Consider the following 13,568-nt stretch of genomic DNA (forward strand, 5'->3'; position numbering starts at 1 on the left):
ATATGCCAACCTTGCAAGTCCTACCCGCCTACAAGGCTGTGGCCAAGAGTGTTTTGGCCTCTGTAGGGACGGTATATGTCGGCATACCTTTGTCAACTGTATGGGAAAGAGCAGCCGACTGAACTCTCCTATACAGAGGGACACCGAAAACAATTACTCCCATCGCTCAGCAGGTTTACAATGCGACCCTATGGCCCAGACAGGCCTGTAGTCAGGATGTTTCTCTGATCTATACCACCGACAAAAGGCCGAGATGCAATATGCACTGGGCCTAACATTTGGTTCAGCTGAAACTGCCAGTTAAAGGGGTTCTAAAACTACAGTATTAGGCTACATTCACACGTCAGTATTTTTCTATAATCCGAATTTTGGTCCGTTTTTTGCGGATCCGTTGTTCCTGAAAATGTTTCCGTATGTCATCCGTTTTTTGCGGATACGCAAAAAAACGGAAACATGTATACATTTCAATAATCAAATAAAGTTGTTTGGATTTCTTTGAAAAAAAAAAAAATATAAAAATATTTGCTATGTGTTTCCAGGAACGGATTCCGCAAAAAACGGAAGACATACGGAATGACATCCGAATGTCTTCAGTTTTTTGCAGAACCATTGACTTTGCATTGTACCAGGATCCGATTTTTCAGGAACATAATAGGACATGTTTTATATTTAAACGGACATGCGGAACGGAACAACGGAAACGGACAGCACACATTGTGCTGTCCGATTTTTTTCCAGGACCCATTGAAAATGAATGGGTCCTGATCTGTTCCGCAAAAAACGGAACAGATCAGGAAAGAAAAAACGGACGTGTGAATGGACCCTTACACATGGATTTTCATGCAGAAAATCTGCAACATAATGCGGTACCAGCGAAGCGAACTCATCCACACCCTGCAGAAACGTTCAGTGTGGCAACTGGCCGGCAGCGCAGATTTCACACTTTGCAACGTAAAGAGAGATCAAGGAAATTCCAGGTCAAATGGATGAGCCCTTCATTAGGATTTTTCACCTCAAAACTGTTATGCAGGACGGTGCACGTTTCACAATGAGGAGCTTGTAGATTCTGAGCAAATCAGCAGAAAGCAGGCAGAGGATTGCTGTAGGGGATGAAGCCACCGTCGAGTCCGGGTGGACGGTCCTCCTCCAGCTGGATTAACGTCCTGCAGGCCGGGTCCATTATCACATTCCACCTCTAGTGGCATCTTGCACAAGCGCAGTGAAGAGAGGTGCACAGGAGGTGCCTATGATGAAGGACGCAGACTGCAAGACGCGACTCCTTACAGGCATCAGAATAGAGCAAACATCATTTCTTGCCTTATGCTGAATCACCTAGAATTTACATGATCGGCAAGTTTGGGGCCTAAATCCCGATGAGTGTTTTCCATTTTAAAGGGGGTCTCTCAGGGTGTGCACCTAAAAAGCCTCGTTCATCTAACCCGTGGTGAGAGGACACCGAGCAGGACTTACCCTTCCGTCTCTCTGCGGCCTCTTCCTCTGATGTCACAACCAGATGAGCACATCTGGCAGTGACGTCAGAGGAAGGGCCCATCGCCAGTCACGTGATCTCTGCCAGGACGGTGGAGCGACAGAAGGGTCTGCTCCAATGGTCTTCTCTTCAGAGTTGAGCTGAAAGGGTTACAGGCCTCATCCCCTTTGATGCAACTGCAAAGTGCAATGGAAAATCCGCACTCCGTACGTCCCATGGAAATTAAAATGGCGCTTCAGTGAATATTTAACCTTCTTTGCTGAGGTAATATCCACTACCACAATATTCCTGTCTGATCCCAAATACATCAATATCTATGTCCTACTCCGACACTGACCGCTACGTGCGAATTACTACATCTGGACACCACGTTACAGGCTCGTACCTTCACACTGCGCAGCAAGTCCTTCTCTCTGCCGCTCGCGTCCTTGGAATGCATGAAGCTGTTCAGGGCCGTTTTAGCAGCTGTAAAAAATTATTAGTTTTTTATCTCAATGTTTTGAGAACAACGATTTCTCTATAGTCTTGTGAGGACGTGTATATTTAGTGGCACAATTATATGGTACGTATAATAACGTTAGACCTTTCTGTAATGTTCCTTGGGGAGGGGGTTGCAGCAGAAGCAGATATTATCAGTATCTTTGCACAACACAATCCCTTTAAGTGGCTGGGATTAGAATCTAGGCCCTTGAAGTAGGGTGTCAGCCATATGTTACAGATGACTGCTCCGCGCCCGGACTGTTCCTTGTGCTTTACGTTCACAGCAATTCATGTTGAGAACCATCCACCAGTGCTGTAAACAAGCAGCGCAGGGTGTCAAGGGGTTAAAAAAAAAAAGGGACTAGTAAAACACAAGATGGGACCCACCCCCAAAAAAATTAGCAATTCCCTAATACAGTTGCAAGAAAAAGTATGTGAACCCTTTGGAATGATATGGATTTCTGCACAAATTGGTCATAAAATGTGATCTGATCTTCATCTCAGTCACAACAATAGACAATCAGAGTCGGCTTAACCTAATAACACACAAAGAGTTAAATGTGACCATGTTTTTATTGAACACACCATGTAAACATTCACAGTGCAGGTGGGAAAAGTATGTGAACCCCTAGACTAATGACATCACCAAGAGCTATTTGCAGTGAGGTGTCAGCCAACGGGAGTCCATTCAATGGGATGAGATTGGAGGTGTTGGTTACAGCTGCCCTATAAAACACACAGCAGTTCTGGGTTTGCTTTTCACAAGAAGCATTGCCTGATGTGAATGATGCCTCGCACAAAAGAGCTCTCAGAAGACCTACGATTAAGAATTGTTGACTTGCATAAAGCTGGAAAGGGTTATAAAAGTGTCTCCAAAAGCCTTGCTGTCCATCAGTCCACGGTCAGACAAATTGTCTATAAATGGAGGACGTTCAGCACTGCTGCTACTCTCCCTAGGAGTGTCCGTCCTGTAAAGATGACTGCAAGAGCACAGCGCAGACTGCTCAATGAGGGGAAGAAGAATCCTAGAGTATCAGCTAAAGACTTACAAAAGTCTCTGGCATATGCTGACATCCCTGTTAGCGAATCTACGATACGTAAAACACTAAACAAGAATGGATTTCATGGGAGGAGACCACAGAGGAAGCCACTGCTGTCCAAAAAACATTGCTGCACGTTTACAGTTTGCACAAGAGCACGTGGATGTTCCACAGCAGCACTGGCAAAATATTCTGTGGACAGATGACACCAAAGTTGAGTTGTTTGGAAGAAACACACAACACTATTTGTGGAGAAAAAGAGTCACAGCACACCAACCTCAAAACCTCATCCCAACTGTGAAGTATGGTGGTGGGGGCATCATGGTTTGGGGCTGCTCTGCTGCGTCAGGGCCTGGATGGATTGCTATCATCGAAGGAAAAATGAATTCCCAAGTTTATCAAGACATTTTGGGAGAACTTAAGGCCATCTGTCCACCAGCTGAAGCTCAACAGAAGATGGGTGTTGCAACAGGACAACGACCCAAAGCATAGAAGTAAATCAACAACAGAACGGCTTAAACAGAAGAAAATCCGCCTTCTAGAGCGGCCCAGTCAGAGTCCTGACCTCAACCGAAGGAGATGCTGTGGCAGGACCTCAAGAAAGCGATTTACACCGGACATCCTAAGAATATTGCTGAACTGAAACAGTTCTGTAAAGAGGAACGGTGAAGAATTACTCCTGACCGTTGTGCACGTCTGACCTGCAACTACAGGAAATGTTTGGTTGAAGTTATTGCTGCCAAAGGAGGTTCAACCAGTTATTAAATCCAAGGGTTCCCATACTTTTCCACCTGCGCTGTGAATGGTTACATGGTGTGTTCAATAACAACATGGTAACATTTAACTCTTTGTGTGTTATTAGGTTAAGCCGACTGTGATTGTCTATTGTTGTGACTGAGATGAAGATCAGATCACATTTTATGACCAATTTGTGCAGAAATCCATATAATTCCAAAGGGTTCACATACTTTTTCTTGTAATTGTGTATAACGATATAAAAAGAGCGTGTTCTGGTGAAAACAGGGGGGAGTGCAAACTCCCAGTTTCCCTGTTCGATAGAAATTAGAGATTTTTTTTTCTTACCTTTTCCTTTCTTTTGGGTTCCTGGAGTCAATTTAACCTTGTACCTGAAAACAAAAAATACAAGGAAGCTGAGAGACGGTTCACACTGTAAAGGGGGCAAACACGCTAAAGCTGAACGGCGGGAGGCCAGACAACAGTCTAATGTGGATGCCGCTCGAATGTCCCAACAGCAGAGGGAAAGAAGAATCAGCCGGTCACGTATCACCTAGCGCCAGGAGAAGTGCTAAATATCGGAACGTAAACTGCATGCCGCGTTTCTTGCCTATGCATCAGTGTGACTGCAACGCACTTGCTATTGCGTTATTTTATGGTGCAAACCAATTGCAAATATTTTTGGGTCTCTCACCCAAAGTTACCAAGAAACCCTAGCCATAAAGGGGAAGTCCCACAAAAACAGCTCACTGCCCCTCCCCCACGGACCACGCTGAGACCCTAGCGTGAATGGAGCAACACTCCTACATGCACGCTGCTGGAGATCTCCGCTCTTGTACTCGACTGTCTTCGGTGGTCCCAAAGAGCGGCAACACATGTATGACCGTTGCTTCATTCACTTGGGAACCCCGGTCTCGATATCAGTTTACACCCCTACAGATCAGATACTTATCACCTGTCCTGTGGGAGAACCCAGGATCAATCCAAGCCATCAATATCTTATTGGCAGGGGTCTGACACTCAGCACCCCGACTGATCAGCTGTTTTCGGGGTTCATCCTGTGTGGAAGCTCTGTCCATTGTGTAGTGAACGGGGCTGGGAACTACAATGGGAGCAGCACTGCGGTAACCATCTACTACACAATGGATGGAGCAGTGCAGTCCCTGCATCGGAGATACAGCAAAACGGCTGCTCGGCAGGGGCCCGGGACCCCACTGCTCCGATACCGATATCCTGATAATAAGCCATCAATAGTCAAATCCTGGATGATACTTTTAAAGGGCTTCTGTCACCCCCCAACAGCAATTTTCAGTATTGGACTTAATATAATTGCTTTGGTGGTATAGCGTCTCTAAATATCCTTTTTGTAAAATAATGGCACCCCATTTCGTTGGCGGTTGAAGTGGCTGCATGCTCATTAGGCAAATACTTACCTAAATCAAGCATCCAGCGACGTCACCGGACTCTCCGCCTCCTTACCAGCGATGCCGGCGTCTTATTTTCCGGGTGTACGGCTGACGTCATCGGCGCAGGCGCACTGAGGAAGAAGCAGCTAAGCGAGCGTCCTTCTCAGAGCGCCTGCGCTGAATGAGGACCGGAACGGCGCAGGCGCGGGATTTGGGCTGCAGGCAGGGCCAGCTGGAGGAGGAGAGCGCTCGCTGGCCCTGTCAATTAAGTGGAGGAGGGGGCGTTTTTTTAGACCGAGGATGCGGCGGCTGCCAGCAAGTAACCGCCCGACTTGCTGGTGGTGAAGTCATTTACATATCACAAAAAGGAGGTAAGAGGGGCATATATGGAATCTGCGTACATTAGCAATTATATTAAGTCCAAAACTGAAAATTGCTGTTTGGGGGGGTGACAGAAGCCCTTTAAGGTTAAAACGCACTTTCCTCCATGTTTGGATAGTGAAACAGCCGCTTCTTCGGGGGATTCCAAATTCAAAGTAACTTCACGATTTACACAGAACTAGATGGACAAGCAGGTGGCGGAGTCAAGGAAGATCTGTCGCCTCTATTCAGGAGGCGATATACGCAGAATAGACTACGCCTGGGGCTGAACCTCAGATCCATATTACATCATTAACCTTACTTATAGCTGGTCATGGCGGTGTACGGGGCACAGACGGGCACAGAGAAGAGCAGGACGTCCTCTGGATCTGGCTGCCCGGTCAGGGAATCCAGTAGATTTTCTGCTTCCTACAAATGAGATTCATATTTAGTGTAACTGTAGCGGAGCACTAAATTCTATCAGTAATTCCTAAATGTATAAGCGGCTGAGGGACGCAAGGCAAGCAAGGGGTATTGCAGTGCCAAGATATTGATGACCGATCCTCAGAGCAGCGGGGGTCCGACTCCCGTTGAGCAGGCGCTTGGAGAGCAGAACGCGTGCTGATTACAACTGCCTGTGCCATTCACTTAGTTATAATTATACTGCGCCGACCGTGCAAGCGAGATGACGCGCAGGTAATTAGCAGCACTCGCACAAGCGCTGCTCTCTCTCCAGACAGCTGACTGCAGAGGGCGATCTGATATTATCCTGAGGATAGATCATCAATGTCTTTGCATTTGCACAACCCCTTTAATTCTGCCAGGTCCTGCTGTGCAAGTGCCCAGGAGGCGGAGCTTCACAGCCCCTCCTCTCAGCTCCGAGTGAGAACTGTAGCATCTAACCAGGAGGCCACTACAGCTGTCAATCAGAGCACAGGGGAGGGGCTACGTAGCAGCTGATCGCAGAGAGCACTTAGTTAAGCTCCGCCTCCTGGGCACTTAGTGGAACTGAACCGGTCAGAAAAAAGCTTCATATTCAAATGCATAATAAAAGCTCCAAAAAAGTTCCTCCTGCTCTCCCCAGCCCTTACTGCTGTCAGAAGCGGAGCATAGCCAGAACTGCTGACAGACTCACTTTGAAGGGGTCAAAAAATATATATACAAAACTCAATAAAACATCAGCATCCTCAATATAGTTATTACTATTCTATTGTGACTTTCAGATATGCTCCTGTTTTACTTCCTGTATCAAAGTGGGACTACAACTCCCAGCAGGCTCCTCTCTTCCCTTCCTGGGACCCAACCATGTGAATGGAAGGGGCAGGCACTAGAAGTCTGCTCTAGGACAAGCCTCGTCTCCCACCTTCCATTGGTGTCGGGATGTCAGCAATCACATGACCACCCCCAGGTGGTCATGAGCCGACGTGATGGGGGGGCAGCAGCCAGTTACATGACAAGAGATTAATACGTCCCAGCACAGGAAGAAGCTACAGAGCTTCCTGTACCGCATGACGGAGTTCAGTGCATCTAAAAAAAGTAAGAGTGCGACAGATACCTCTGATCCTGGAGCATCTGGGTCTGCATCGTCCTGGAAAGGAAAATGATAGAATATATTGGACTGGACGGATTCTACACTGTTACAGTTAAGCAATTCCCTCGGTGCACAAAGCAGTAGATACGTCCCCCAGTCGGCACCTTGTCATCCAGCTGCTCTTCCAGGGTCAGGTCTTGTACGTCTTGTGTTATGAAGATCTCAGCAGGTCCAGTCCCCGCTTTCTTCCCCTTCTGCTGCTGTTTCTTTGCAGGTTCCTCCTTTGTTTTTCCCTTCTTTCCTTTCTTGCTCTTCTCTTCCTTGTTGGACCCTGCAGACTACAAAGCAGCGGCGCTGGGACGCCCATCACAAAGACGACGCATCAAACCATGTCACCCCGGCGGCTTCTTACCCCCAGCAACTGCATGATGAGTTCTCGATCTTCCTCATCCTGGTCCTTGTACTTTTCCTTCATCTTCTTCATTTTACTCTGGAGGTATAAGGAATGGAGAGAAGGGTAGAAATAGACTCCTGCGCGGCGGCGGCGGCGTCATCCACAGCAACTCCGATATCAAATATCTGAGGGGTCCGTGAGGGCAGACCCGCCCCGGAGATCCCCCGATTACCCTGGACCAGCACATTTTCAGGTATATAAGGAGGCTTGACTGAAAACCGTTTCTGGCGTGTTCGCCAATGCAGTATTTTTGTAAAATAACTGCAAAATTGTGACAGAACTGAACATTGCAAATTATATTATTCCTCCATCACCAGCAAAAAAAAAACATTTCCGCACGCTTGTTCGCTTCCATTACCGGCTGCACCTCACATGCACAGCCCACACGAGCCCCGAAAACACAAGCCAGACTCATCATTGCTCAGGGGTCACAGATACCTTCTGCCCTCTCTTTACAGGCTGCTGTGCGGCGGCGGCGCCCCCTTGTGGCGCGCTCTGGGGTACGGACGCCTCGGCTTTCACTGCATTTTCCACTGGCTTGGCTTCTTCAGAATCATCTGGCTTCTTTTTCTTCTTCATTTCACTAAAAGACGAAGAAAGAAAATAAGTGAATGAATATAAAACCAGTTTCTGAGGCCTCGAATTTAGCTTCTAATTTACATGGCCACATAGATATCCAACGGAACGATCATGGCCGTCGCGTAACCCCCATCCTGCTCCTCGCGTGGAGTCCGTCTCCCTCCGCAGATCTGTTTGCTGCCTTCAGAAACTACAGGGCATCTGTCAGCAGATATTTGTACCTATGACCATCGCTGACCCAAGTTTTTATATATGCAAATTAACCTCTAGGAGCAACGGGGGCGTTGCCATTACTCAGTCTCTGCTCTCTCTGCCGCACCCTCTGATCTTTGATTGACAGGATCAGGGAGTGTAAAGGTCATCACACCTGACCCTGTCAATCAAAGTACAGAGGGTGCGGCAGAGAGAGCAGAGCCGCTAGGTGTAATGGTAACGCCCCCGTTGCTCCTAGAGGCTCATTTGCATATATTAAAACATCATTTTTCTCTGCAATGCGGCCACATATGAACATGGGACCAACACAGATGCCTTCAGCTGCCGAGCGCACATGTAACAGGTCAGCCGGTGTCATAGGGACAAAACTGCTGACAGATGCCCTTTAAAGGGGATGTCAATGGCAGAGAAGATTTAAAATAAAGTTATAATCACCAGTTCAAACTGCCTCCCAGGACCTAACAAGGATATGGGTGGTGGATGGTATGGGAATATCCAGCTCCTGTCGGATGAGGCAGAATTATCAACAGATGATCAAAGGACGTGATGGTTTAAATTCTGGTAGGGTAACTGTTGGAGGGAGTGTGGACATCGCGCTGAGATGGGGGGGGGGGGGGGGGGTTATTTTATATGTTTTGTATCTTTGATGCAATTGTTAAAATGTCAAATAAAAACGTTCAGATTAAAAAAAATAATAATAATAAAAACGCCTCCACTCCAGCGCTAAAAGCTCTAGTCCTCCTGGCCAGACATTGTTTACAAGAACTTATACGATAAGTAACCACTGCAGCCAATTACCGGCCTCAGTAGTCTTTTATACCGCTGTGGCAAGTAATTGGCTGCAGCAGGCACAACATCACATGGCGGCAGCAGTAGTGGGAAGAGGAGTGATGAAGCAGCAGCAGAGGGGCTTTGAATTGGCGAGAATAACTTCTTCTTCTTCTATACCTTCCTTGCTTTTGACCATTTTTCTTAAAGGGATTGTCCAAGATTAGAAAAACATGGCTGCTTTCATTCAAAAACAGCACCACTCATATCCATGGGTTGTGTCTGGTATAACAGTCAACAGGACAGAGCTGCATTACCGTACACAACCTGTGGATAGGACTGCAGCCAACCCTTTTAACTCTGACAAGCCCTTAAAGGTGTTCTCCAATCCCTATAATGACCCCCAGAATGCCCGGACCCTTCCTCTAGAGCATACTTACCTGCTCCCCAGCACCCTCATCTCTCTGGATCCCGCGCACATTTCCATGTCGTGTTTAAAACATCCAGCGACAGGGGTGGGAGGGGGTGCTGCCAATAGGTGATCAGCCTCCCTAGCGGCTATCCAGAGGGACAAGGGACCGGGGAGCAGGTAAGTTTGCTCTAGAGGAGGGGCCCGGGCATTCTGGGGGTCATTATAGGGATTGGATAACCCCTTTAAGGCCTGGGCTACATGGCAACATGTGTTGTGCGACAGCAAATTTCCATGACGTCACGCAACCAAAAACATTCGTGCAGATTCCTGTTGTGTGACCATTTTAGAGCTGCGATTTGGCCGCAAAACCATCGACTCGCATTTAATCCATGATGGTAAAATCAAATGCGACTTGTGACCAAGGATCAAACACGGCTGAACCCGTCACAGTATATTGTGTGTTACATTGCGACCCCAATGAATCATTAGATGCAATATCACAACGTCATGTCATCTTCATGTCACACAACACGACGCTGGTCCTTAAAGACCCACATACCTACAGCCATAGTCCCCATGGTGACCTGGAGCCCCTCACAGTTCTGGTCATCATGTCCCAGTAATGTATGAGAAGTCAGGCCTGCCGCACCCAATCCTCTTTACTCTTGATGGACGTCTCTGTGCTCAGGATCGGAGGAGCATCGTGTCTGACGTACACTCAGAGGCGCCCATCAAGAGTGAAGAGGTGGGATTGGGGCCTGGCCCGCTAGGCTGAGCAAACTGTTGATTACACTTACGGTAATCAGATTTTCCAGACCCCAGGGAGGGAATAAGGAAGGGTGCCGCCGTGGGGTCTGGGAAATCTGATTACCGGTAAGTGTAATCAGCATTTTTCCCCTCCCCCCACAACAGCACCACTGAGAGAGATTACAGAGAAAAGACGCCCACGTGCCTGCCGCAAGATACCGGCGAGCCACTGGAGCCCCCCAGAATCCTAGGGTCCTGACAGCCGGTACCACCACGCGATGGACCCCGGCAGGATACCGCCAGCCCTCTAGGGACCCCCTAGGAAAAAGGTAGACATGGGGTAGGTGACCTGTGCAAAAAAAGCACTGTAGGTCTCCCCCTCCAGGGACAGGAAACCACTGAGGTGGGAGAGAGGATCCACCATTTTATTCTGTAGGTTTCCTGTCCCTGGGGGCAGATCCTCTCTCTCTGGTGCTATTGTGGGGAAGGGAAAAAGTTATCCATCAGATGAACTAAACCCAAACATCATAGGGAACAAGATGACTGAGGTGCTCCGGGCAGTTTGGGGAGCATTATGGCGGTGACAGGTTCACCTATGTTGGGGCATCTCCCTGTATGCAGCTATAAAGTGGATATGGAACCACTCCGCCGGGTACCCCCCAAAAAGAGTTCCTAACCAGATGAGACCCAAGAACATATGCAGCCGGGCTGGTTATATACAGCCAAGAACATTACCCAGTACTGACCCCGACGGCGTTCCTTACCGTCTCTCCTTAGCCGATAAATGTTTCCGACCAATTGACTTGTCATTCTGATAGGGGAGGAAAGAGTCACAATTACCAAAAAACAAAACAAAACTCAATTATTATGAATATATACCAATAGACAAATCTTACCACCACTGCGGCGTCTCCAGTCTGTGCCACAGCCGCTCTGTGCAGTGTCCTACAACCGTTATAGAAGGGATTACAAGAGTCAAATATCCCGTCTGACCGAGCACATAATAACAGAACCGCAGTACTGACGAAACCCTATGAACCGCTACCTCTTAGCCTGAAGATGGGACAGGTCTATGGCGGTATCGGGGTAGGCCACGTCCTCCTCTTCCTCCTCCTCCTCCTCCTCCTCCTCTTTCACAGCGGCAGTATTTTCTGCAGAATGTGAGCTCCCAGCGTCGCTTTCTTCATCTGAGCCATCACCGGGTGCGTCCTCTGAATTCGGCTCGCCGGGCTTGTCCTCTTCCTCGTCTTCACTGCTGCCATCGGTGTCCTCTTCAGGAGCTTCTGTAAGTGAAAACAAAATGGAACCAGAAGAAATAAGAATTACTTCCCAGATTGCAAAATCATGCAGACTGGTCAGCAACGAGGATTTCCTGGCCAGCGCGTGATGCGAGCAGACGTGTGGCGAGGAGCTCCAGCCGTCATTATCCTGCAAACAACCCGAAACAGCCTGCAAAACACCGCACAAAGCCCCAGCGAGGTGTGCGAACACTCGTGTTACGTACCAGCAGCATAAAAGGTACAGGGAGAAGGACGCGGCGGACACAGGGAGAAGCTGCAGACGAGCCAGATAGTCAAGATGGCGCCGAGACAGGAGCGCAGACGCAGAAACACTCCCAAGAGATAAATGCTCTGTTCGCCAAAGCTGACGACCTGGAGAACAGACTGAGGCGTAACAATCTACGACTAGTTGGCGATCCTGAAAAAGTAGAGGGTAACAACCCGGACGTACTTTGAAACACGGCTCGGCCAAACATTTTGACCTGGAAAACAATCCAAGCTGTTTGCTGTCGAAAGAGCGCACAGAGTCCACCGGGCCGCCCGCCAAGAGCAGTCTTACAAGGATCGAGGTGCAATTCTCCGCAAAGCTAGAGAGAAACCCGATCTGGAGATCAATGGCGCTAAAGGGTCGCTGTTCCCGGATTATTCGGTGGAGGTTCGGAAGAAACGGGTGTCTTTTATGGATGGTAAAAAAAAAGGTTACGACAGTTGCAGATCCGATATTCCACGATTTACCCAGCCAAGCTCCGGGTCGTGGCTCTTGGGACTACTACGTTCCGGGAATCGCCTAAGGACGCTTTGCGGTGGCTGGATATCCATGAAAAGAGAATACGTCAAGCTGTTCCAGACTGGTGATTATAAATGCCTAGGTTTCTTTGCAGGAGGTTGGTGAGAAGAATCAAGATGGCTGCTATTGTTCAAACGTTTATTAACTGCCCGGTGTGTGGGGCGCCTCAGCCCCTTGTTCACTCAGGTATTTGGGGGAAACACTAGTTAAACTTTTGTTAAGGAAAGGGTTAAAGTAAGTTTATATTAGGGTTGAGAAGTAAAGTTCTTGCAGGCGGCGGCCTAGCACGGTACGCGGCTCCTCAGGACGTGAACTGTTACATTACAGGAATGTATCATTGTTTGTGTTCTCTTTACAATCTCACATTGGACGGCTGGGCGCTATGTTTATGCCCCGCCCCTCGCGGGAGAGTACGAAATATACTGGTATCAGGGGTTGTTCTATATGTTGGGTTCAGGGTTGGGACTCTCCGTGTGACCGCACATATCTGTTGTAGATATCCAGGTGCGACAACGTACAGGAGATGTGTAATGTGACATTATGGGGACCGTAAATATTGCATCATGGAATGTCAGGGGTCTCAGAGACTCCGTTCAACGTACTGCGGTCTTTGAGCGGCTGCGGCAGTTGCGGGTCTGCAGGAAACGCATATGACCAAGGAGTCTTTTATTATATGTTGCCCCCAAAGCCAAAATTAAAGTAAACAATGAGTTGTCAGAGTTTTACATTGGAAAGGGGAACAAGACAAGGGTGCCCGCTGGCTATGAGCTGTGCGCTGCAGCAAGGGACAACCCTAATACAAAAAACTCCGCCCCGTACAACAGAGGGAGCTGCAGACACCGGAGCCTATACCGGGCGAACGGAGCGGCACCCAGGCATACTAGTAAGTGCAGGGGACCCCTGGGCGCCGCTCTGCCCGCAGATAGAGTTAGTTTTTAGTTTGTATACTAGTGAAAGGTCCTCTTTCAGCTGTTAATAGTACCTTATAGTGCTGCATAGTAGTGTCCTAATGCACTTTCTTCATTTAGCCTTGAGAAATCAATGTTTTATTCAGCCGCTGCCCCCTGCTTCAAGTCAGGTTTGAAGTCAAGGGGGCAGCGGCCTAGGCGTCTCCAATCCTGCTCTCCCTGCCGCCTTTATTGACACGTCGGATCTCAGTGCCGGGACCGCACTCCCAGCCCGCATGCGCAGTAAAGGCTTCAGTTTCGCTACTGCGCATGCGCCCGGCATCTTCTGTAACTGCGCTAGTATGTAAAGCTGGTGGGCGCATGCGCAGTAGCGAAACTA

At 48.4% G+C, this 13,568-nt stretch overlaps 1 protein-coding gene across 1 annotated transcript in view; it reads right to left on the bottom strand.

Annotated features, from left to right (window-relative positions):
• The window catches only part of NEMF (nuclear export mediator factor), a 35,287-nt gene that overhangs the window by 1,753 nt on the left and 19,966 nt on the right, over positions 1–13,568 (bottom strand). The window contains exons 23-32 of the mRNA XM_044271458.1: positions 11,260–11,497; positions 11,111–11,159; positions 10,979–11,025; positions 7,934–8,078; positions 7,454–7,531; positions 7,206–7,379; positions 7,066–7,098; positions 5,833–5,939; positions 4,093–4,136; positions 1,875–1,954 (exon numbers count right to left, since the gene is read on the bottom strand). Coding sequence (XP_044127393.1) covers positions 1,875–1,954; positions 4,093–4,136; positions 5,833–5,939; positions 7,066–7,098; positions 7,206–7,379; positions 7,454–7,531; positions 7,934–8,078; positions 10,979–11,025; positions 11,111–11,159; positions 11,260–11,497 — 995 coding nt within the window. The remainder of the gene's footprint in view (positions 1–1,874; positions 1,955–4,092; positions 4,137–5,832; positions 5,940–7,065; positions 7,099–7,205; positions 7,380–7,453; positions 7,532–7,933; positions 8,079–10,978; positions 11,026–11,110; positions 11,160–11,259; positions 11,498–13,568) is intronic.

The sequence above is a fragment of the Bufo gargarizans genome, chromosome 11, assembly GCF_014858855.1.
Source record: "Bufo gargarizans isolate SCDJY-AF-19 chromosome 11, ASM1485885v1, whole genome shotgun sequence".
Taxonomy (NCBI): Eukaryota; Metazoa; Chordata; class Amphibia; order Anura; family Bufonidae; genus Bufo; species Bufo gargarizans.